Genomic DNA, 25,689 nt, shown 5'->3' on the forward strand with positions numbered 1-25,689 from the left:
CTCTCCACGAAGCATCATTCCTTAGGAGTCTTTTCGCTAGAAAAGTGCCTGCAAATGACGGACATGTCTGCGGGGGAAAGAATGGAAATCCTAGTGACCAGTCTCTGGTGGTGTTACTGCACACCGTAGACCTTCCAGAGGAAACTGACTAGGGGGTGGGGCTGGCTTTCAGTCGAGTGCGAGGCTTCGGTACCCGGCGTCAGAGCTGGCTGGTCTCCTGTAGGAAAGGTTGCGATGGCCTTCCAGCGACTCGATGGTGGAGTGAGTGGGCTTTTTGGCCCCCGGGGAGAGGGGGAGGGAGAAACTGAATCAAGTGTTTCTGCGATGTGACAAACCAAACCAACCCCCCCCCCCCTCACCCCCTCAGCATCCCTCGGAACCATCTCTCCCCCAATCCCTTCCCTTAAATGAGACAGCAAGCGCCCGAGAAGGGGGATAGGGGTGGGGGGGTGCGCATTACCGTCCTGCAGGACGAGGGTGGGCTGCACCGCCTGCACTCGGAACTGCCTGGCCCTCCAGCCCGGGCTCGGCGCCCGCACCACCTCGCTGTCGGACAGCCAGGTCACGGTCTCGAAGTTGTCCCCGCGGGCCAGCGCCTCGGCCTCGGCGTGGTGCACCGCCACCCGGTCGAACTGGTAGAGGCCGCCCGAGTGGTCGAAGTGCACGTGGGTAGCCACGGCCAGCAGCGGCCGGCACGCCGCGTCTTCTCTGGCCGCGCGGTCCCGCAGGAGGCCGGAGGAGTACAGGTACTCGGGGAGGCTGCGCAGCCCCAGGCCGGTGTCGATCACCACGTCCTGCTCGGAGCCCCGCACCAGCCAGATGTTGGCGCGGTTGCCCGACTCGTAGAAGCGTTCCTGAATCCAGAAGATGCCGTCGCCCAGGGACTTGTGGGCGTACCACTCGAGCGCCGACATGCTGCGCGGGGTATGGAGGCCCAAGCCAAGAGGGGGTTTGTGGGCGCGCGCGTGTATGTATGTGCGCCTTCTCGCGGGCGGTCCAGACTCGGGCGCTGCGGCGGTGTAGAGCTGTCTGCCCGCAGCCGGGGACGAGGCGCAGAGCCGGGAGGGGGCGGCGGGGGATGCGGCTGCGGTGAGTGTGTGTGTGTGGAGAACTAGGCGAGGAGGAAGGACTCGGGGAGAGGCGCTGCTTGGCGCGTCCGCCCGCACCCTGACGCCGGGTCCGCGGAGAGCAGACGCCGCTGTCCCCGCGCCGGGGCGCCGGAACAACCGCAGCCGTGACTGGCCGCAGCACCAGGAACGTTAACGCACGGGCCAATGCAGTAGTCGGGAGATCCACAAAGTGACACGCTTCCTAACCTCAGGGGGGTCGGACCGCAGAGCCCTTAGAGCCGGGCGAGGGGGTGGGAGCGCGAGGAAGCCAGGCCGCCCACCCGCCGCCCGCCGCTACGCGCATTTCCAGCCAGCGCGGAAGGAGTCGGGCGAAGGCTGGGGGTGGGGGCAGGGAGGCGGGGCTGGCCGACTACGGCGCCTGCCGAGGGCTAAAAAAGCTCTGGGCCCGGAGGGCGGGGCCTCGCTAGGGAGTGGGCGGGGATAACTGGTTGGGATCTGAACGCCGCTGGAAGGCCGCGTGGAGGGAGGAGCGCGCCTTCTCCAGAGGTGGAACCGGCTGGCCCTGGAGCGCCGGAACCTTCGGTCTGCACCCCTTGGTTGCCGGCCGGCACTTCAGCTGCACGCTTTCCCCAAGCCTCGAGACTTAGCAGGCAGGTAACTGAGGAGGCAAGCGAGGGCTTGGGAGGAGTTGGGGGGGTGTGTGTGGGGGGTAGTTAAAGGGGCACGTGGAGAAGGTGGAAGGAAGCGCCTCTGGGTTGAGGGGCGTTGGAAGATTAAGCTTTTGGTTCCCCTTCTCCTAATCCCTTCACACTCTTAAAAAATCGTAGTTTCCACAGTTTACCTAGCCTACACTTCTTAGGACTGTTTGCGGTGAGTTAGAAGGGAATTGATGCTCTTACTGATGGTCAGTTTAATGCCGATGGTGTGATGGACTTAAACGCGAGTCATTGCCGCAGACTTGCAGCTAAGGGCAGGATATTCAGTATGTTTTCTTAACTGTTAGCACTTTATCTTGTATCCCAGGGAGGGATGTTGTTGATAAGGTTTTCTTCTCTTCTAAAAGAATTATATATTCGTTCCCCTGCCTTCCCTTGTTTTTGGTGAGTTTGTCCGCTCTTGGAAGAGAGCAAAGAAAGTTGGTAGAGGAAGAGTAAAGTAGAGGTGGAAGCAGCCGCACCTTGAGAAGACAGGGAAAGCAGATAATGACATGGGTGTGGCCCCACCGGCTGCAGAGATCACCCCCACTAATAACACCAGCCTCCTCCTGTCCCCATCCTGCATCTTCTCGCTGTTGAAACCCCCAATTAGGCTTCAAAAATTCTCTTGAGAACTTGACTAACCTCCCTGCTCAGCCAGGAAAAATTATAAAGACTCATGAGACAGCATTATGAAAGATAATTATGAAAACACTTACTGTGGCAGCTACTAATAAGCCTTCATAGAGGGAGAGGTGTATTCTCCTCCCCTACAGTTAAGTCTTGGATGAGGATGTAGCCTTTCTGAATATTTGCCTAACCTAGTTAGAATTTATCCAGACATTCAGTTCTGCAAGCTAAGTGATGTGTACAAGTACAGAATTTTTTTTTTTTAAGATCACAATCTGGGTTCTCAAGGAATTTGAAGGAAGATAATATTTGCACACAAATATTGGCAATATAAAGCAAATGAGCTAAGTCCCCAGAGAAAGTGAAAACTAGATTCTATGAGAATATGCATGGAAGGAACTGTTTCGGAGTAGCAATTTGAGCTGGCCTTAAAAGACCACTGTTAGCATGATCTCAGCAGGGACATACAGACCTCTCTGTCATTTTATTTTTCCTCTAGTCAAAGGGAGGTGAATTGCAGTGATACCCTTACCAGGCTGTGAGCTCAGCAATAATTCTCCCAATTTTTATTGGACTTTCGCCAGGCTCTGGTTAGTAATAGGACAGGAAAAGGTGAATGAGTCTTCAAAGAGGCCTTCACACTTACAGATCCTCTTGTACACTTTCTTCTGTATATCCTTTCCTAGTTCTCAGCATGACTTTTTCCTTCGCTGTGTCAGGTTTGTGTTCAAGTATTACAAGATACAGGAGAACTTCTTTATCTAGTCTTTCTATAATAGCACCCATGTTTCTTACTTTTTTTTTTTTTCATAGCACTGATCACTACCTGACACTTTCTATAAAGTACATTTTTTTTTCCATTTCCCATAATAGACTGTGAGCACTATGAAAGCAGGGATTTTGTTTTGTTCACTATTATATTCCAATTGTGTAGAAGATGGTCTGACACAGAGGGTACTTAATAAATACTTGAAGAGTGGATAATTGAAGAAATTACTGAGGAGATAGACAAGAACTGACAGTTACAACATGATTTTTTAAAGGGGCAATAAAAGCAGTGTGTGTGCTATGTCCCTTCAGCCATGACAAACTCTGTGACCCTATGGACCATAGATCCTATGGACACAGGCTCCTCTGTCCATGGGATTCTCCAGACAAGCATACTGGACTGGGTTGCCATGCCCTCCTCTAGGGGATTTTCCCGGCCCAGGGATCGAACCCGCATCTCTCATGTCTCCCTCATTGGCAGGCAGGTTCTTTGCCACTAGCGCCGCCTGGGAAGCCCCCAAAGCAGTGTAGCACTTGGGAAACAGGAAAGAGATAGGTCTGCCTCCACTTAGGGTGAAAGAAATGATAGAAGAGAAGTAGTATTTGCATATAATTTTCAGTGATGGTGAGCCTTGGTCAGGTGGACTTGGCACTCCAGGCGGAAGGGATGCAACATGTGACAGCAGGGATAGCAGATTTGGGAGTGGTTAGAGTTGGGATGAGCGGGTAGTGCAGGAAGCAAGAGGTGGAAAGGTAGACCCCAAAGCTCTGTTAGTTAAGAAGAGTGATACATTAAGGTTTGTGTTCAAGAGAGATGACTGGAGAATGGATTGAAAGGATGAGTCTAGCCATTAGAGGGGCTTCCCAGGTGGAGAAGTGGTAAAAAATCTGCCTGCCAATGCAGAGAGACATGGCTTTAATCCCTGGGCCAGGAAGATCCGCTGGAGGAGGAAATGGTAACCCACTCCAGTATTCTTGCCTGGGAAATGTCATGGAGAGAGGAGCCTGGAGGGCTACAGTCCATGGGGTCGTGAAGAGTCAGACACGACTAAGCGATTGAGCATGGACAGGCAGCCATGAGTTTACTTGTTCTGTGTTAGAGATCCAGCCAAGAGCTGCTGAAGCCCTGAACTAAGGCAGAAGTAAAGAAAGGCAAACTAGTAAGAAGGGACACAGAGCTGTTTGTCTTCTGTGGTTAGATGAGGGGATCAAGGGAGATGGAGACAAGGTCAGCATGACTATTAGTTTCTAATTAGGGCAGTTTAGGTGTCATTCATCAGGAAAGATACTGTGACCTGGCTTTCAGTGCCTCTCCTAGCTTCCGTGTCTGCTCGTATCTGTGTATTATTCACCTCGGGAATATGTGCAAGAAACTTAACTGTGTGAGACGTGGAGAACAGCACAGTTCAGCCGCAATTACAACTCATAAAACGTTAGAGTGAGAAGGAGTTTCCGAACTGAGCTCAATCTCTGCCTCAGGGTTGTTTCTGCTATTAATTAGAATAGGCTTTCACAGGTCAGCTCCTGGGTGCTTGAACTGCACCCATGAAGCTCTCTCAGAACAATGTTGAATACGAATTTTCAGGAGGCATCCCAAAAAGGAAGGGTAGTACATCTGATTTTACATCTTTCAATCCAATTTATTTTGCCATTACTATTTCAGTTCATTGTAAAGATTAAAGATATTGCCAGGATTTGAAACGTCTTCAGCTAACCTCAAAGTGTGCTACAGGCAGCATAATATAAATATAAGGACAATGGAAAGGTAACCTGAACTTTTAACCCAGTCCTGACTTTGTTAGGAATTAGCTCTGTCTTTAGGTGCTCCATTGACCTTTCAGTGCCTCACTTTCCTATATAATGGGAAGTTCAGTCTGGAGCCATGGTTTGTAATTTAGGTTACACACTGGAGTCTCCTGGGGGTGATTTAAAAAGTCCTATGGCACCCCACTCCAGTACTCTTGCCTGGAAAATCCCATGGATGGAGGAGCCTGGTAGGCTGCAGTCCATGGGGTCGCTGAGGGTCGGACATGACGAGTGACTTCACTTTCACTTTTCACTTTCATGCCTTGGAGAAGGACATGGCAACCTACTCCAGTGTTCTTGCCTGGAGAATCCCAGGGATTTGGGAGACTGGTGGGCTGCCATCTATGGGGTCGCACAGAGTTGAATATGACTGATGTGACTTAGCAGTAGCAGTACTGCCTAAATCCTACCTCTGCAGATTCTGATTTCCTTGTTTTGGGGTGATGTTGGAGGGTTTCTTTAGTTTTTTTCTCTTCATGCTGTTGTTTTTTTAACTCTCCTGATGATTCCAGTGTACAAACAGGTCCCAAACTTAGTTCCAGAAGATAACAAATGAAAACAAAAATTCTTAATAGTTAGCTGAATAAGTTGTATTTCTGAGGGGAAATTTGCTCATCAAATCACCATTAGTTCAGATCAGTGGCTTAGTTGTGTCTGACTCTTTGTAACCCCATGGACTGCAGCACACCAGGCTTCCCTGTCCTTTACCAACTCCCAGAGTTTGCTCAAACTCATTTCCATGGAGTCAGTGATGCCATTCAAACATCTCATCCTCTGTCGTCCCCTTCTTCTCACGCCTTCAATCTTTCCCAGCATCAGTGTCTTTTCCAATGAGTCGTTTCTTCACATCAGGTGGCCAAAGTTTTGGAGTTTCAGCTTCAGCATCAGTCCTTCCAATGAATATTCAGGACTGATTTCCTTTAGGATTGGCTGGCTTGATCCTTGCAATCTAAGGGACTCTCAAGAGTCTTCTCCAACACCGCAGTTCAAAAGCATCAATTCTTTGGTGCTCAGCTTTCATCATACTCCAACTCTCACATCCATACATGACTCCTGGAAAAACCATAGCTTTGACTAGATGGACCTTTGTTGGCAAAGTAACATCTCTGCTTTTTAATATGCTGTCTAGGTTTGTAATATCTTTTCTTCCAAGGAGCAAGCATCTTTTAATTTCATGGCTGCAGTCACCATCGGCAGTGATTTTGGAGCCCCCAAAAATAAAGTCTGACACTGTTTACACTGTTTCTCCATCTGTTTGCTATGAAGTAATGGGACCAGATGCCATGATCTTAGTTTTCTGAATGTTGAGCTTTAAGCCAACTTTTTCACTCTCCTCTTTCACTTTCATCAAGAGGCTTTTAGTTCCTCTTCACTTTCTGCCATAAGGGTGGTGTCATCTGCATATCTGAGGTTACTGATATTTCTCCTGGCAATCTTGATTCCAGCTTGTGCTTCATCCAGCCCAGCGTTTCTCATGATGTACTCTGCACATAAGTTAAATAAGCAGGGTGACAATATACAGCATTGACGTACTCCTTTTCCTATTTGGAACAAGTCTGTTGTTCCATGTCCAGTTCTAACTGCTGCTTCCTGACTTGCATAAGATTTCTCAAGAGGCAGGTCAGGTGGTCTGGTATTCCCATCTCTCTCAGAATTTTCCACAGTTTATTGTGATCCACACAGTCAAAGGCTTTGGCATAGTCAATAGAGCAGAAATAGGTGTTTTTCTGGAAATCTCTTGCTTTTTCGATGATACAGTAGATGTTGGCAATTTGATCTCTGGTTCCTCTGTCTTTTCTAAAACCAGCTTGAACATCTGGAAGTTCATGGTTCATGTACTGTTGAAGCCTGGCTTGGAGACTTTTGAGCATTACTTTACTAGCATGTGAGATGAGTGCAATTGTGCAGTAGTTTGAGCATTCTTAGTCATTGCCTTTCTTTGGGATTGGAATGAAAACTGACCTTTTCCAGTCCTGTGGCCACTGCTAGTTTTCCAAATTTGTTTCGCATTGAATGCAGCACTTTCGCGGCATTATCTTTCAGGATTTGAAATAGTTCAACTGGAATTCCATCACCTCCACTAGCTTTGTTCATAATGATGCTTCCTAAGGCCCACTTGACTTTGCATTCCAGGATGTCTGGCTCTAGGTGAGTGATCACACCATCGTGGTTATCTGGGTCCTGAAGATTGTATAGTTTTTCTGTGTATTCTTGCCACCTTTTCTTAATATCTTCTGCTTCTATTGGGTCCCTACCATTTCTGTCCTTTATTGAGCCCATCTATGTATGAAATGTTCCCTTGGTATCTCTAATTTTCTTGATGAGATCTCTAGTCTTTCCCATTCTATTTTCCTCTGTTCTTTGCATTTATCACTGAGGAAGTCTTGCTTATCTCTCCTTGCTATTCTTTGGAACTCTGCATTCAAATGTGTGTATCTTTCCTTTTCTCCTTGTCTTTTCTCAGCTATTTGTAAGGCCTCCTCAGACAACCATATTGCCTTTTTGCATTTCTTTTTCTTGGGGATGGTCTTGATCATTGCTTCCTGTACAGTGTCCCAAACCTTCGTCCATAGTTCTTCAAACCTCTGTCCATAGTTCTTCAGGCACTCTAGCAGATCTATTTGAATCTATTTGTCACTCCACTGTATAATCATAAAGGATTTGATTTAGGTCATACCTGAATGGTCTAGTGGTTTTCCCTGCTTTCTTCAGTTGAAGCCTGAATTTTGCAATAAGGAATTCATGATCTGAGCCACAGTCAGTTCCTGGTCTTTTTTTGCTGACTGTATAGTTTCTCCATCTTTGGCTCCAAAGAATATAATCTATCTGATTTCAGTGTTGACCATCTGGTGATGTCCATGTGTAGAGTATTCTCTTGAGTTGTTGGAAGACAGTGTTTGCTATGACTGGTTCTTCTCTTGAAAAAACTCTGTTAGCCTTCGCCCCATTTCATTTTGTACTCCAAGGCCAAGTTTGCCTGTTACTCCAGGTATCTCTTGACTTCCTACTTTTGCATTCCATTCCAAGTCAACCATAAGTCAATAAATAAGGAAACAACATTGATTATGAGACTTGCTGTATAAAGAGTATTCTGCTAAACAGTGGGGAATATAAGATTTCTAGTGTTAATATATTTGAAGAAACAAAAAAAATGGAAGTGAAACTCCTTTGGAAAAGATGCTTTTCTCAAAAGAGACATTGTCTGTATTTCTTCCAGAATTGAAGATAATGGCAAAATATATCACCTGAGTTTTTAAAAATCCATGTATTTAAACAGAAGAATCTTTCCAAAAGCAAGTTGGGAGGAACTGACAGTTGTGATGTTGAGCAAGTTAAACTGGATCTTAAGGTGAAAAGGGATGCAGCCAGACAAGGAGGAAGTGGTTTCCAGTGAAAAACGTGCTAGTCAGGAAATGATTACAGGTCAGTGAGTCAGGAGGATCCGTGCAAGCATCATAAAAGGGCTCTCAATACTTGGAATAGCGAGTTTGGACTTAATTATCTAGCCAAGAGGGAAGAGAAGAGAAGCATTTAATCAGAACAATGCTTTAGAATGAATAGTGTGACAGAATAAAGTAAACAGGAAGAACAGGGGATACTACAAAATCTGCAGCCATCAAAAGTGAGGTGGAAAGAGCCAAACTGAATTATGGTAGAGAAAACGGAAAGGAAGGGACATTTTGAAAACACTTAGATGATTGATTCCAATGGAGGGGTGAAACAGAATGATAAATCAATCCTGACTCACTCTAAATCTTCAAATATTGGTGACTGGGGAAATAGCATACTGTGGACAGGAATAGGGACATTCTATATGAAAAGTGAGCTAGTTACTATAGAGAGATGATCTCAGTATTTGAAGCTAAGATTGTTGTTGTTTAGTCTCTAAGTTGTGTCCATTTGTTTTGCAACCCTTTGGACGATAGCCTGCCAGGATCTTCTGTCTTTGGGATTTCCCAGGCAAGAATACCAGAGTGGATTGCCATGTCTTTCTCTAGGGGAATTTTCCCAACCCAGAGATCAAACCCCCGTCTCCTGCATTGGCAGGTAGATTCTTTACCATTGAGCTGCCAGGGAAGCCCTGAGTTTAAGGTACTGTCCAAATATTCTTTTGGTAGTAAGAAAATGGGATGAAAGTCAGAACAAAGGTTAGTGGTAGAGGTAATTGTATGGAGGACGTTATTAAACCCTGAGAGGGGGTGCTTTTTCCAAAGATAAGGAGCCGAACTGTAGATTGAACCTTAAGGAAATCCATATTTAGGAAGTTTTAAGAAGAGAAGTAGATAAAAACTGGTCATGAGTTAGAGGAACCTGCAATCAGACTAAAGCCTGGAGAATAGACAGTTTCATAAGGATGAAGGCAATAATGAGTGGTATGCCTTGCATATACCAGTCCCATCACTTCATGGCAGACAGATGGGGAAACAATAGAAACAGGGGCAGATTTTATTTTCTTAGGCTCCGAAATCACTGTGAACGATGACTGCAGCCATGAAATTACAAGACGCTTGCTTCCTGGAAGGAAAACTATGACAATCTAGGCAGCATATTAAAAAGCTGAGATATCACTTTGCCAACAAAAATTCATATAGTTAAAGCTATAGTTTTCCCATTAGTCATGTGCAGATGTGAGAGCAGGACCATAAAGAAGGCTGAGCACCAAAGGATTGATGCTTTCAAACTGTGGTGCTGGAGAAAAGACTCTTGAGAGTCCCTTGGACACCAAGGAGATCAAACCAGTCAGTCCTAAAGGAAATCAACCCTGAATATTCATTGGAAGGGCTGATGCTGAAGCTTCAATACTTTGGCCACCTGATGTGAAGAGCTGACTCATTGGAAAATACCCTAATGCTGGGAAAGATTGAAGGAAGGAGAAGGGGACGACAGAGGATGAGATGGTTGGATGGCATCACTGACTCAATGGACATGAGTTTGAGCAAGCTCCAGGAGTTGGTGAAGGACAGGGAAGCCTGGCGTGCTGCAGTGCAGGAGGTCACACAGAGTCAGACACAACTGAGCGACTGAACAACAGCAGCATACCTTTGACGTCTAAGAGCATGAACAAGGGGAATAGTCCAGTGGATTTTGCCACTGAGGACTGTTAGGGACCTTTGCATTTCAGCATCTGCCTCAGTATCATTCCCATCACAATAAGATAAAAGCCAAACCTTTTACCAAAGCTCACATAGGGCTCCACAAGTTCTGGTCTTAATCAGCCTTTCCTTGCTTCTCACCTGCATGAGCTTCTTCCTCAGATACTGCATCTTGGGGCTTCCTCTCCTGCCCTTGTTTTGCCTTCCGTGCATAGCCATCTTCTGCAGAAGGCAATGGCAGCCCACTCCAGTACTCTTGCCTGGAAAATCCCATGGACGGAGGAGCCTGGTGGGCTGCAGTCCATGGGGTCGCTAAGAGTTGAACACGACTGAGCAACTTCACTTTCACTTTTCACTTTCATGTATTGGAGAAGGAAATGGCAACCACTCCAGTGTTCTTGCCTGGAGAATCCCAGGGATGGGGGAGCCTGGTGGGCTGCCGTCTATGGGGTCGCACAGAGTCGGACACTGAAGCGACTTAGCAGCAGTAGCAGCATAGCCATCTTCACCTCATTCCTCTGTCTTAGAACTCTTAGTCCCTCTACAGCACACCACCGCTCCAGCTTATTGTCCACAGAAAGACTGCACTTATGTGAAAAAGTCAGTACTACACCTCTTCATTATTCTTTACCATGATTTATTTTTCTTCAGAGCTATATTGATTCCTACAGCTGCCACAAACTGGGTGACTTAAACACAACAGAAATTTATTCTCTCACTTTTAGAGACGGAAATCTGAGGTCAAGGTATTAGTGGAGTTTGTTCCCTCTGGAGGCTCTGAGGGAGAATGTTCAGCGCCTCTTTTCCAGCTTCTGGTGGTTCCTGGCACTCCTCATGTTTCTGGGTTGCTGCTATGGCACTCCAGTCTGTGCTCCCATCTTCACGTAGTGTTTCCCCTGTGTGCCTCTGTCTGCCCAAGCACCCCCGTTATAAGGACATCAGTCACTAGGAGAGGGCTCACCCTTCTCTTGTATGAAAGTGAAGTGAAAGTGAAAGTCGCTCAGTTGTGTCCGACTCTTTGCAACCCCATGGACTATACAGTTCATGGAATTCTCCAGGCCAGAAAACTGGAGTGGGTAGCCTTTCCCTTCTCCAGGAGATCTTCTCAACACAGGGATGGAACTCAGGTCTCCTCCGTTGCAGGTGGATCCTTTACCAGCTGAGCCACAAGGGAAGCCCAAGAATACGGGAGTGGGTAGCCCATCCCTTCTCCAGTGGGTCTTCCCAACCCAGGAATCGAACTGGGGTCTCCTGCATTGCAACAGGATTCTTTACCAACTAAGCTGTCAGGGAAGCCCAGTCTCCTATGACCTCATGTTAATTTGATTACATCTCCAAAGACTTTATTTACAAACAAGGAAGGTCATATTCACAGGTAAGGGGGTAATTCAGCCCACTACAGGAGCACATAATATTATGTTACATACTTATCGTTGTTCATCCACCAGAATATAAGCCCTGAAGGCAGAGACTTGGTTTTGTTCAGTGCTGTCTGAATGCCTGGAATACTCAATATTAACTGGATGAAATTGGCCCACATGAAGTAGAGGGCGATTTGGATAATGAGAAAATGGGGAAAGCTGGTTAAAAAAAAAAAAACAAAAAACAAAAAACTCTTCATTCAAGAAGCTTAGCAGGATAAAAAAGGACCATGGAAATGGCTTAATCAACTTAAAGGATTTCAAGGGATTCAGACAGTGAAGCTTAGGCCACAGCCTTTGAGTCTGTTGTTTGTTTTGCCAAGAGACTGTTACCAGAGTCCAGCCATTGACTCTCAGTTCTGCAGGAGAAGCGAATGAAGTTTAGCAACTTCTCCAGATACAGGAAAACTGACTCATGATAACCAAGCTAGAAAGAAATGGATTTCTAGGCCAGAATGCCATGTAATTATTAAGGGTATCTCAAGAGTTAGGATTGATTTTTCTGCCAAGGGCAGTGCATTCACTAATGATAATCAAGTTTATATACCCACAGGTTTCTTAATAAATATGAAGCTTTAGAGTCAGCAGAATTTGATAGCTCTCAGGAGATACTCCATCAAGTAACGACAGCTGATATACTCTCTTTTTAGGTGGGTTTTCCTCAGAGTGAAGATGTGAGTTCTTGTTCAGTTGCTCAGTTGTGTCCAACTCTTTGCAGCACCATGAACTGCAGCTTGCCAGGCTTCCCTGTCCTTCACCATCTCCTGGAGTTTGCTCAAACTCTTGTCCACTGAGTGGGTGATGCCATGCAACCATTGCATCCTCTGTTGTCCCCTTCTCCTCCCGCCTTCAATCTTTCCCAGCATCAGGGTCTTTTCCAATGAGTTGGCACTTCGCATCCAGTGGCCAAAGTGTTGGAGCTTCAGATTCAGCATCAGTCTTCCCAGTGCTCAGCAATTCTCATACTTGGGAGACCTGCTTTCTATAGATTCAGCATATGTTTTAGTGACTCAGCAATTGAAACAAGGCCATTTGTATATTTTCCCTCTCTTAGTGTGGACAACTGGCATGAGCTTGGTTATTAAAATAAGTATCTTTTCTATATGAATTGTATTTCATAGTAACTAAATAGTAGATGAGGGGAATTGATTACTGGTGGGATTCAAGTTAAGAAAGAAATAATAAAATTTGTTTTATCACCACATTGTAATCCATAGTGAACTTGTAAATCTAGAATATGATCATCAATACCTGCAGTTTTAAAAATCATTAAGTGAACTGATTTCATGTTATAGTTGACTCCAAACAACACAAATTTGAATTACGTGGGTCCACTTATGTTTGGACTCTTTTTTTAGCTTTATACTGGACAAAACAGACTAACAGCACGTGACCCCAATGACTGAAGAACATCACTGAAAGAGACTTCATATGCATCATGTGATCAGTAGGAAAAACAGCATCTCTTTTGAGTATTTTTGTAAAAAATCAAACCTAAATTTGAGTAAGCCTCTAGTCCATCTGTTTATAGAAAATACAGGGAGTAGAGGAATGCGTTGATGCTGCTGCTGCTAAGTCGCTTCAGTCATGTCCGACTGTGCGACCCCATAGACAGAAGCCCACCAGGCTCCCCCGTCCCTGGGATTCTCCAGGCAAGAATACTGGAGTGGGTTGCCATTTCCTTCTCCAATGCATGAAAGTGAAAAGTGAAAGTGAAGTCGCTCAATCGTGTCCGACTCAGCGACCCCATGGACTGCAGCCCACCAGGCTCCTCCATCCATGGGATTCTCCAGGCAAGAGTACTGGAGTGGAGTGCCATTGCCTTCTCTGAGGAATGTGTTAGGAGAAAGCAATGGCGCCCCACTCCAGTGTTCTCGCCTGAAGAATCCCAGGGATGGGTGAGCCTGGTGGGCTGCCGTCTATGGGGTCGCACAGAGTCGGACACGACTGAAGCGACTTAGCAGCAGCAGCAGAGGAATGTTAAACCACATCTCATGTATGCAGTCACTGAAATCCACGGTATGGGAGATTGTCCACCCCTCCTACTCTCAAAGTGTGGTCTGTAAACCAGTAACACTGCTGTCTTCAGAGAGCTTGTTAGAAATGCCCATCTTCAGGCCTCATCCTTGGCCAGCTGGTTCAGATTCTGCCTTTTTGACAAGATTTCTGAATAATAATCTGCACATTCCTTAGGGCTGAAGTTGGAAAAGCATTGTAGAGGATAGTGACCTGGTTTTCTCAACACAGAAATGGTCAGGGAGAAAAGGGAGGTAACTGTTACAGTGGTATGGAGGACCTATTCTTGCTTTCTTGGACTTAACGGAGTTGAATGATACTCGGTATCATGATTGGGGGAAAGATTTAAAGAATGTGCATTATAATCTTCACTATAGTCCAGTGAGTTATAGTGAAAGGGCCCTAGTGTAGGAATCCTCTTTTCACACTGCAGTTGACTGAACAACACAAACTTGAACTGAATGGGTCCTCTTAATATGTGGATTTTTTTTCAGTGAAAACTAACAGTACACAAACTGAGGTTGGTTGAATTTGAGAATGGAGAACCATGGATTTGGAAGGTTGACTGTAAAATTATACACGGATTTTTGACTGCGTGGGGTGGTCAGTGCCCCTAACCCCATTTTGTTCAAGCATCAACTATATCGAGTAGTCATGTTTCAGATGACTCAGAAGTTCAGTATAGGACTTAAGAATGATATTGTTCTCTAACAATGATAACTTTATCCCTAAAGTTACAGAGCACAGGTTTATCTTTCACAACTTTTTCTGCTTGGACAGACCTGTTCAAAGTCTTATGAGTCCATTCCCATTCCTAAAAGGAGGACTTTGGAATAGATCTCAAGGATTCTTTCTGACACTCAGATTTTGGGATAAATAAATCATTAAAGCATTTAAAGTATGTATGACTGCTGATAGTCTTCAAGTTGATTTGGAAAACAAGGTGTCCCGTGTTCATCAGCACAGCCCCTGCTGGTCCATATTGTTAATGCATATCTGAGATCCCATTGCAGAACCACAGAGCGGTGGAGGGAATCGTACCAGCTGACCGCACAGTGGTTGGGGCAGCATCACAAAGAAGCCCTAGGGTCAGCCCTCCAGCCAGTCTGTGTGAGGTCATTGAGACCGTCATCACCATACCTTCCAAGCTCGACTAAGGAGGACATGTTTAGGAATCAGTTTATCCCGTATTTGTTTCTTTACAAGTTTTGCTTTCCAGAAGTGTTTTAAATGAGCCATGCAACCTAAGGGGTGGAGTATATTTTGCTTTTAAATGTTGGTTTCACTTTTCTTGCAATACCATGAAAAGTAACCAGTAATGCTGAAGAAGCTGAAGTTGAACTGTTCTGTGAAGACTTACAAGACCTTTTAGAACTAACACCCAAAAAAGATGTCCTTTTCATTATAGGGGACTAGAATGCAAAAGTAGGAAGTCAAGAAACACCTGGAGTAACAGGCAAATTTGGCCTTGGAATGCGGAATGAAGCAGGGCAAAGACTAATAGAGTTTTGCCAAGAAAATGCACTGGTCATAGCAAACACCCTCTTCCAACAACACAAGAGAAGACTCTACACATGGACATCACCAGACGGTCAACACCGAAATCAGACTGATTACATTCTTTGCAGCCAAAGATGGAGAAGCTCTATATAGTCAACAAAAACAAGACCGGGAGCTGACTGTGGCTCAGATCATGAACTCCTTATTGCCAAATTCAGACTTAAATTGAAGAAAGTAGGGAAAACTGCTAGACTATTCGGGTATGACCTAAATCAAGTCCCTTATGATAATACAGTGGAAGTGAGAAATAGATTTAAGAGCCTAGATCTGATAGATAGAGTGCCTGATGAACTATGGAATGAGGTTCATGACACTGTACAGCAGACAGGGATCAAGACCATCCCCATGGAAAAGAAATGCAAAAAAGCAAAATGGCTGGCTGGGGAGGCTTTACAAATAGCTGTGACAAGAAGAGAAGTGAAAAACAAAGGAGAAAAGGAAAGATATAAGCATCTGAATGCAAACTTCTAAAGAATAGCAAGAAGAGATAAGAAAGCGTTCCTCAGTGATCAGTGCAAAGAAATAGTGGGAAACAACAGAATGGGAAAGACTAGAGATCTCGTCAAGAAAATTAGAGATACCAAGGGAACATTTTATGCAAAAATGGGCTCAATAAATGACAGAAATGGTCTGGACCTAACAGAAGCAGAAGATATTAAGAAGAGGTGGCAAGAATACACGGAAGAACTGTACAAAAAGATCTTCACGACCCAGATAATCACGATGGTGTGATCTCTAATCTACAGCCAGACATCCTGGAATGTGAAGTCAAGTGGGCCTTAGAAAGCATCACTACGAACAAAGCTAGTGGAGGTGATGGAATTCCAGTGGAGCTATTTCAAATCCTGAAAGATGATGCTGTCAAAGTGCTGCACTCAATGTGCCAGCAAATTTTGAAAACTCAGCATGGCCACAGGACTGGAAAAGGTCAGTTTTTATTCCAATCCCAAAGAAAGGCAATGCCAAAGAATGCTCAAACTACCGCACAATTGCATTCACCTCACATGCTAGTAAAGTAATGCTCAAAATTCTCCAAGCCAGGCTTCAGCAATATGTGAACCATGAACTTCCTGATGTTCAAGCTGGTTTTAGAAAAGGCAGAGGAATCAGAGATCAAACTGCCAACATCCGCTGGATCATGGAAAAAGCAAGAGAGTTCCAGAAAAACATCTATTTCTGCTTTATTGACTATGCCAAAGCCTTTGATTGTGTGGATCACAATATACTGTGGAAAATTCTGAAAGAGATGGGAATACCAGATCACCTGACCTGCCTCTTGAGAAATCTGTATGCAGGTCAGGAAGCAACAGAACTGGACATGGAACAACAGTCTGGTTCCAAATAGGAAAAGGAGTACATCAAGGCTGTATCTTGTCACCCTGCTTATTTAACTTATGTGCAGAGTACATCATGAGAAATGCTGGACTGGAAGAAACACAAGCTGGAATCAAGATTGCCGGGAGAAATATCAATCACCTCAGATATGCAGATGACACCACCCTTATGGCAGAAAGTGAAGAGGAACTAAAAAGCCTCTTGATGAAAGTGAAAGAGGAGAGTGAAAAAGTTGGCTTAAAGCTCAACATTCAGAAAACGAACATCATGGCATCTGGTCCCATCACTTCATAGCAAATAGATGGGGAAACAGTGGAAACAGAATCAGACTTTATTTTTTGGGGCTCCAAAATCACTGCAGATGGTGACTGCAGCCATGAAATTAAAAGACGCTTACTCCTTGGAAGAAAAGTTATGACCAACCTAGATAGCATATTCAAAAGCAGAGACATTACTTTGCCGATTAAGGTCCGTCTAATCAAGGCTATGGTTTTCCCAGTGGTCCTGTATGGATGTGAGAGTTGGACTGTGAAGAAAGCTGAGTGCCGAAGAATTGATGCTTTTGAACTGTGGTGTTGGGGAAGACTCTTGAGAGTTCCTTGGACTGCAAGGAGATCCAAGCAGTCCATTCTGAAGGAGATCAGCCCTGGGATTTCTTTGGAAGGAATGAGCTAAAGCTGAAACTCCAGTACTTTGGCCACCTCATGCGAAGAGTTGACTCATTGGCAATGACTCTGATGCTAGGAGGGATTAGGGGTAGGAGGAGAAGGGGATGACAGATGATGAGATGGCTGGATGGCATCACCGACTCGATGGATGTGTGTCTGAGTGAACTCCGGGAGTTGGTGATGGACAGGGAGGCCTGGCGTGCTGCGATTCATGGGGTCACAAAGGGTCGGACACGACTGAGTGATTGAACTGAACTGCAATACCATGAAACCTGAACAGTAATAGTGTGTTAATGTGTCTGCTTTTTCTGATATAACTAGTTCCAATGGCTGGGAATAAAGGAAGAGGACGTGCTGCTTATACCTTTAACATTGAAGCAGTTGGATTTAGCAGAGGTGACAAGTTACCTGATGTCGTATTAAAACCACCTCCACTGTTTCCTGTAAGTATATTAACAGCAAAATTCTCACAGGATGTTTTTCATGTTTCAGAGAGAATTGAAATACTGTATAAGACTTGAATATATGCTATCATTACGATATCCTAAACTGTATGAAAGTAAAAGACATGGTCACTTACCTTTAATTTAAGTATTTCCACTGTTCTTTTCTGAAACATTTCTAATTTTCAGACTACTTTCTTGAAATGCAAAAAGCTATATATATATTTTTCCCTGAATATATTCAATATTTTGTGATCTATAATATTTTTTCAATTTTTGTATCTTACAATGCTGTTATTTATATATTCCAATATTAAAATAGTATTTTTAAAAGTAAAGTTAGATTTTATAGTGGTCCTCACTTCCTGTTTTGCCAGACCTTCACTTAATGACTTTATTCTCATCTTTTATCTATAGAATTTAATTTTGCTCCCTAGTATACCACTTGCCCTTTTTTCCCACTGAGCTTTTTTTTCTTTTTTGCTTAGTTCCTTCTTTTATTAAAGTAAATTTTAATTTTGTTACTGTTTTTCAAAATATAAGCATTTCTATTACATTTAGTATTGCTTTTAAATTTAATTATGCTGCAGACTTAATTGGTGTGAATTTTTAATCTAATGCTTGACTTTACATTTAGTTTAAAACTTAAGCTTACCTTTCCAGATGTGCATGTGCTGTGGTACAAAATGTGAAAAATATAAGTATCTGTCATAAATAACCAGATAGTCCTTCCAGGAATCTTTTCCATCTTTCAGAAGGAAGTATCCTTTGTTGAAAGATTTCTGTAAGTAGAGGACCCTGAACAGATGTTCTTGGGATCTAGATGTCCCACCGGGGGAGAGTCTACTTTTTACTCTTGATCTTTTTCCTTTCTGATATTCAGTGCAGCTTAAAAACAAAGGTAAATATCTCAGGTATAGACAGAATGTCACTTTATATTGATTTCCTTTTAAAAGAAGCTCTTCTTCATGTATGAGATTACTTCTAAAGCTTGGGAATATTAATACATAATATTGTTTTCTGCAGGGAATAAAATTTATTACTGGCTAAAAGGCTCTGTCTGATCTGGCTTTCTGATGTCCTTCTGACCCTTTTCCCACCAGTGTCCTCGTTCCTTAGCCATGGTGGTCTCCTGTTTCCCTTAGGCATTTTCCCCTGTTAGTTTCCCTGGCTGGCGCCATCAGTCTCCCCATTTCTCTGTATGGATGGCTTCATATTCTTATCCAGATCTCTGCTCACAGGTGACTCTCCCGAGAAGTGCGTGCTTACTGATGGACCAGTCATTTGCAGTCTCCATGGGCTCTGTCTGTCCCTCTTTCCTTTTCCTGGCTTCAGTCCTTCTCTGTTACCACTGTCTGAAATTGTGCATTACCCCATTTGTTCACTTATTTTTCTCCCCTAGAATGTAAATTCCACACAGGCAGAAGGTTTGACTAGGTCATCCTGGTGTCTCCTGTTGTATTATAAATATATATGCATACATAATACATATGTGTGTGTACTTGTAATTCTTAACAATTGAAGGTATAGGTTCAAATTCCTGCTTGGCCACTTTTGTGTTATATGGACTTACAGACTATTCACTTCTCAGCTTCCTCACTATAAAAGGGGAATTATTGATACTTTAGATGAATTCATGGATTCTGAATGTTGAGTACATCCAGGTTGTAGTAACCGCTTGTTAAATAGTAGCTGCTACCACAGTTTTTAAAAATTTTTATTGCTATTGCTCGTACTAATACCACCATGGCTAATAGGAACCCACCATTATAGGAGACTAAAGCAACTGCTTTTATCATGGTGCTTTGATTTTTAAAATACAGAATCACAGTCATCAGACTATATAGCAAATGACTGTTGGTGTGATCAGTAGAAAAATTAGGTAGGTAGGAAAATTAAGTACCTTTTCTACTTACAAAGTAAGCAAAATAAGAGATGGGTGAAAAGGCTTAATAGATAATAAAAGGTCAAAATATTTTAAGTTGATGGTAAAACTTAATGTCTATAAAATGTGATTTTTCAATAAAACTGACATGTTTTCAGAAAATAGACAAAAGGGATATTAAAATATTTCATTTATTTTTTTTTAAATTGCCTCTTAATGTAAACAGGATACAGACTATAAACCAGTGCCACTAAAAACAGGAGAGAGTGAAGATTATGTGCTTGCCTTGAAACAAGAGTTGAGAGAAACTGTGAAAAGAATGCCTTATTTTGTAGAAACACCTGAAGAAAAACAAGGTGCGTATTGGACTCTGATTATGTGGTTCACTGTTTATAGATAAAAAAATAGTGTTTCACCATAAGATATATGATCTTTAATGTTGATTGATTTGATTTAGTCAGAAATTATCAACTATCCTGAAAAAGCATATTTATGTTGATTTAACAGAAAATATTGGAGAAGGCAATGGCACCCCACTCCAGTATTTTTGCCTGGGAAATCCCATGGATGGAGGAGCCTGGTGGACTGCAGTCCATGGGGTCTCTAAGAGTTGGATACGACTGAGCGACTTCACTTTCACTTTTCACTTTCATGCCTTGGAGAAGGAAATGGCAACCCACTCCAGTGTTCTTGCCTGGAGAATCCCAGGGATGGGAGAGCCTGGTGGGCTGCAGTCTGTGGGGTAGCATAGAGTCGGACATGACTGAAGTGACTTAGCAGCAACAGAAAATATATTTTTAACTTTTTGATATTTTAAAGATTACCTTTCAAAATAAAAGTGTTTTATGTTCAGTGAAATTTATGAAAACAGAAATATTAAGAAACTGAAAATCATCCTGGGACTTCCCTGGTGGTCCAGTGGTTAAAGCTCAGCGCTTCCAATGCAGGAGGTGTGGGTTTGACCCCTGGTCAAGGTAGTAAGATCCCACATGCTGTGCAGTATGCTCCCCCCCCATCCCCCCCAAAAAATCACCTTTATTCCTTATGTCTAGAGAACTGCTACTGATATTCAGTTCAGTTCAATTCAGTCGCTCAGTCGTGTATGACTCTTCGCAACCCCATGAATCGCAGCATGCCAGGCCTCCCTGTCCACCACCAACTCCCGGAGTTCACTCAGACTCGTGTCCATCGAGTCTGTGATGCCATCCAGCCATCTCATCCTCGGTCGTCCCCTTCTCCTCCTGCCCCCAATCTCTCCCAGCATCAGAGTCTTTTCCAATGAGTCAACTCTTCGCATGAGGTGGCCAAAGTACTGGAGCTTCAGCTTTAGCATCATTCCTTCCAAAGAAATCCCAGGGTTGATCTCCTTCAGAATGGACTGCTTGGATCTCCTTGCAGTCCAGGGGACCCTCAAGAGTCTTCTCCAACATCACAGTTCAAACGCATCAATTCTTCAGCGCTCAGCCTTCTTCACATCCAACTCTCACATCCATACATGACCACTGGGAAAACCATAGCCTTGACTAGATGGACCTTAGTCGGCAAAGTAATGTCTTTGCTTTTGAATATGCTATCTAGGTTGGTCATAGCTTTCATTCCAAGGAGTAAGCGTCTTTTAATTTCATGGCTGCAGTCACCATCGGCAGTGATTTTGGAGCCCAAAAAAATAAAGTCTGACACTGTTTCTACTGTTTTCTCATCTATTTCCCATGAAGTGATTGGACCAGATGCCATGATCTTTGTTTTCTGAATGTTGAGCTTTAAGCAAACATTTTCACTCTCTTTCACTTTCATCAAGCGGCTTTTTAGTTCCTCTTCACTTTCTGCCATAAGGGTGGTGTCATCTGCATATCTAAGGTTACTGATATTTCTCCCGGCAGTCTTGATTCCAGCTTGTGTTTCTTCCAGACCAGCGTTTCTCATGATGTACTCTGCACATAAGTTAAATAAGCAGGGTGACAAGATATACCCTTTTCCTCCTTTTCCTATTTGGAACCAGTCTGTTGTTCCATGTCCAGTTTTGTTGCTTCCTGACCTGCATACAGATTTCTCAAGTCAGGTGGTCTCATATTCCCATCTCTTCCAGAATTTTCCACAGTATATTGTGATCCACACAGTCAAAGGCTTTGGCATAGTCAATAAAGCAGAAATAGATGTTTTTCTGGAACTCTCTTGCTTTTTCCATGATCCAGCGGATGTTGGCAATTTGATCTGTGGTTCCTCTGCCTTTTCTAAAACCAGCTTGAACATCAGGGAGTTCACGGTTCACGTATTGCTGAAGCCTGGCTTGGAGAATTTTGAGCATTACTTTACTAGCATGTGAGGTGAGTGCAATTGTGCGGTAGTTTGAGCATTCTTTGGCATTGCCTTACTTTGGGACTGGAATAAAAACTGACCTTTTCCAGTCCTGTGGCCACTGCTGAGTTTTCCAAATTTGCTGGCATATAGAGTGCAGCACTTTGACAGCATCATCTTTCAGGATTTGAAATAGCTCCACTGGAATTCCATCACCTCCACTAGCTTTGTTCGTAGTGATGCTTTCTAAGGCCCACTTGACTTCACATTCCAGGATGTCTGGCTGTAGATTAGTGATCACACCATCGTGATTATCTGGGTCGTGAAGATCTTTTTGTATAGTTCTTCCGTGTATTCTTGCCACCTCTTCTTAATATCTTCTGCTTCTGTTAGGTCCAGACCATTTCTGTCCTTTATTGAGCCCATCTTTGCATGAAATGTTCCCTTGGTATCTCTAATTTTCTTGACGAGATCTCTAGTCTTTCCCATTCTGTTGTTTTCCTCTACTTCTTTGCATTGATCGCTGAAGAAGGCTTTCTTATCTCTTCTTGATATTCTTTGGAACTCTGCATTCAGATGCTTATATCTTTCCTTTTCTCCTTTGCTTTTCACCTCTCTTCTTGTCACAGCCATTTGTAAGGCCTCCGCAGACAGCCATTTTGCTTTTTTGCATTTCTTTTCCATGGGGATGGTCTTGATCCCTGTCTCCTGTACAATGTCACAAACCTCATTCCATAGTTCATCAGGCACTCTACCTATCAGATCTAGGCCCTTAAATCTATTTCTCACTTCCACTGTATTATCATAAGGGATTTGATTTAGGTCATACCCGAATGGTCTAGCGGTTTTCCCTACTTTCTTCAATTTAAGTCTGAATTTGGCAATAAGGAGTTCATGATCTGAGCCACAGTCAGCTCCCGGTCTTGTTTTTGTTGACTATATAGAGCTTCTCCATCTTTGGCTGCAAAGAATGTAATCAGTCTGATTTCGGTGTTGACCGTCTGGTGATGTCCATGTGTAGAGTCTTCTCTTGTGTTGTTGGAAGAGGGTGTTTGCTATGACCAGTGCATTTTCTTGGCAAAAGTCTATTAGTCTTTGCCCTGCTTCATTCTGCATTCCAAGGCCAAATTTGCCTGTTACTCCAGGTGTTTCTTGACTTCCTACTTTTGCATTCCAGTCCCCTATAATGAAAAGGACATCTTTTTTGGGTGTTAGTTCTAAAAGATCTTGTAGGTCTTCATAAAACCGTTCAACTTCAGTTTCTTCAGCGTTCCTGGTTGGGACATAGACTTGGATAACTGTGATATTGAGTGGTTTGCCTTGGAGATGAACAGAGATCATTCTGTCGTTTTTGAGATTTTATCCAAGTACTGCAGTTCGGACTCTTTTGTTGACCATGATAGCTACTCCATTTTTTCTGAGGGATTCCTGCCCGCAGTAGTAGTTGTAATGGTCATCTGAGTTAAATTCACCCATTCCAGTCCATTTTAGTTCACTGATTCCTAGAATGTCGATGTTCACCCTTGCCATCTCTTGTTTGACCACTTCCAATTTGCCTTGATTCATGGACCTGACATTCCAGGTTCCTATGCAATATTGCTCTTTACAGCATCGGATCTTGCTTCTATCACCAGTCACATCCACAACTGGGTATTGTTTTTCTTTGGCTCCATCCCTTCATTCTTTCTGGAGTTATTTCTCCACTGATCTCCAGTAGCATATTGGGCCCCTAATGACCTGGGGAGTTCCTCTTTTGGTATCCTATCATTTTGCCTTTTCCTTAATTTTTCTTCTATGTGTATATTCTTTTTTTTTTTAAATTAATCTTTATTGGCATATAGTTGGTATACAATCTTGTGTTAGGTTCTGCTGTACAGCAAAGTGAATCTGTTATATAGATACATATATCCACTCTTTCTTAGATTCTGTGCCTGTATAAGTCATTGCAGAGTACTGAGTAAAGTTCCCTATGCTATACAGTAGATTCTTAATAGTTACCTATTTTATGCACATTTCTTAGAAAATATGATTTTTGATGACTGTGTGGTATTCCATCATGTGGCTATAACATTATTCATTGTAATGTGTTTTTTTTTGTTTGTTTTTTTGCCACTTTTGGCTTGCCACTTTTAGTTCCCTGCTGTTAGATTTAAGGTTGTTTTTAGTTTTTTTGCTCATATATATAATGCTGTGATTTTTATCCTTATACATAAATCTTTAAGCAGATCTCTGATTATTTAATATTTAAAATTAATATTTAATATTTAAAATATTTATTTAATATTTAAAATTATTTAAATTTTTTGAAAGCCTTGACTATATTTTGGCTCACCATTGATATCAAATATAAAATGTAAAAGGTGTATTCATTCATTATGCCAAGGACAGAGAGGAGAAATTGTAGCTGGAGAAGGCTTGACAATCTCAGACTGAAAGTGAGAAGTGGTTTCAGAGGAAGGGAATACATTCCTGAGTAGTTATTTAGCACAGTAGAACTATATTGATTTTCAGTTTCTGCCCTTGAATGTTGAAATTAGAGAGATCGATATCATCCTTGAGTTCTCAAAACAACATCATTAAAACATGAGAAATTCCTATAGTGTCATCTCATTCCATTAATATTAAAAATGCATACCCTTTCCCTCTTTCTGAAAGACTTAGAATTGGATAAGAATCAAAAAGGAAGTCTTATATAGTAATACCACATGTGCCTATAATTGTAAGAAGCATTTTGGATGGGTTTATTTAACTTTTCAAAAGAAAGCTGCTTGAAGTTATATAATAAATTATTTGACATTTTACCTCAGAAGTACTGAATTTTTTTTACTTTCATGATTATGTCACATGCTTTTATCTGTTTGAGTTTAAAAATGAAATTAAAGCTCATTTTAAAGATTTAACTAAATAAGATAAAGTGAACTAATAAATACCCATTTTTATTGAAAAAAAATGATAGTGTAGGGTATACTTTACCCTTTTTAAAATTAGTCTATAGACTATGGAACATACATACTTAACCAACTGTAACTGTTAGTAAAGTACCTATCTAATTTAAAAGTACATCATACCGTGAAGACATTTGAGTCATTAAGACCAGGAACATAATTTTCTTCCTGATTTCTGGGAGTAGCTGTCTTATACCTGTGTCAAAAGGCTCTTTACCTTTTATAACTGCTTAATGAAGTATTTAAAAGTATAAGGAATCATTTGCTACTGTTTCAGAAGAAAACTCTTGCATAAAATTTTCCAAATTGATCCAAGTATATTCCCTTTGAATATATACATGTTTACCTCTCTTTCCTGATGTAATGTTTTATTAAAACAACAACAAAAAAACCCACTGTGATTGATATAGTATATACATATATGGTCTTCCCTGGTGGCTCAGTGGTAAAGAATCCACCTGCCAGTGCAGAAGACCTGGGTTGCATCCCAGGCTTGGGAAGAGCTGCTGGAGAAGGAAATGGCAGCCTTTCCAGTATATTTGCTTGGCAAATCTCATGGACAGTGGAGCCTGGTGGACTAGAGTCCATGGGGTGCAAAAGAGCTGGACATGACTTAGTGACTAAACAACAACATATACATATATATGTGAATACAGATTAGTATAATATATACTGTAGATACACATTATATATATCTATATACACGCACAAATAGTGTGTATGTATACACACCGCGAGTGGGAAAGAATTGACCAGACTGAATAGAAGTACACAGCTGTCACAGGAAGCCATATTCTAGGGAATGTTCCATCACCGTATCCTCACTACCCTTTCCCCAGCACTGACTTCCTATGTGCTTTAGGACAGAGAGACTTATGGACTAACAATGTAAAAAACTAAATCTCTAGAGACTTGGACAGATAGGGTAGGAAATCTCTTGCTGATAATCAAGTGCCTGGTGGCTCAGGGCATTGAGATTTTTCACAAAGAACCAAGGGCCCAGAATAAACATTTTTCATGTTGTTTGGCATTCCAGGTTTGTTTATAGTGTTCTGAGGT

The 25,689-nt window shown here is 42.8% G+C and overlaps 1 protein-coding gene across 9 annotated transcripts in view; it reads left to right on the forward strand.

The window, feature by feature from the left end:
* The first annotated feature begins 198 nt into the window (after window positions 1–198).
* Window positions 199–25,689, forward strand: part of POLR3G (RNA polymerase III subunit G) — a 52,552-nt gene continuing 27,061 nt past the window's right edge. For 7 of the 9 annotated variants that reach the window (XM_042250742.2, XM_042250743.2, XM_042250744.2 and 4 more), the window contains exons 1-3: window positions 199–924; window positions 17,384–17,505; window positions 19,617–19,746. In XM_042250742.2, the coding sequence (XP_042106676.1) occupies window positions 408–924; window positions 17,384–17,505; window positions 19,617–19,746 (769 nt within the window). In that variant the 5' untranslated portion in view covers window positions 199–407. Of the gene's footprint in view, window positions 925–1,567; window positions 1,725–17,383; window positions 17,506–19,616; window positions 19,747–25,689 lie in introns of those variants that run through there. The other 2 variants (XM_015096190.4, XM_027970507.3) reach the window with 2 other exon arrangements.

This window comes from Ovis aries, chromosome 5, assembly GCF_016772045.2.
Source record: "Ovis aries strain OAR_USU_Benz2616 breed Rambouillet chromosome 5, ARS-UI_Ramb_v3.0, whole genome shotgun sequence".
Taxonomy (NCBI): domain Eukaryota; kingdom Metazoa; phylum Chordata; class Mammalia; order Artiodactyla; family Bovidae; genus Ovis; species Ovis aries.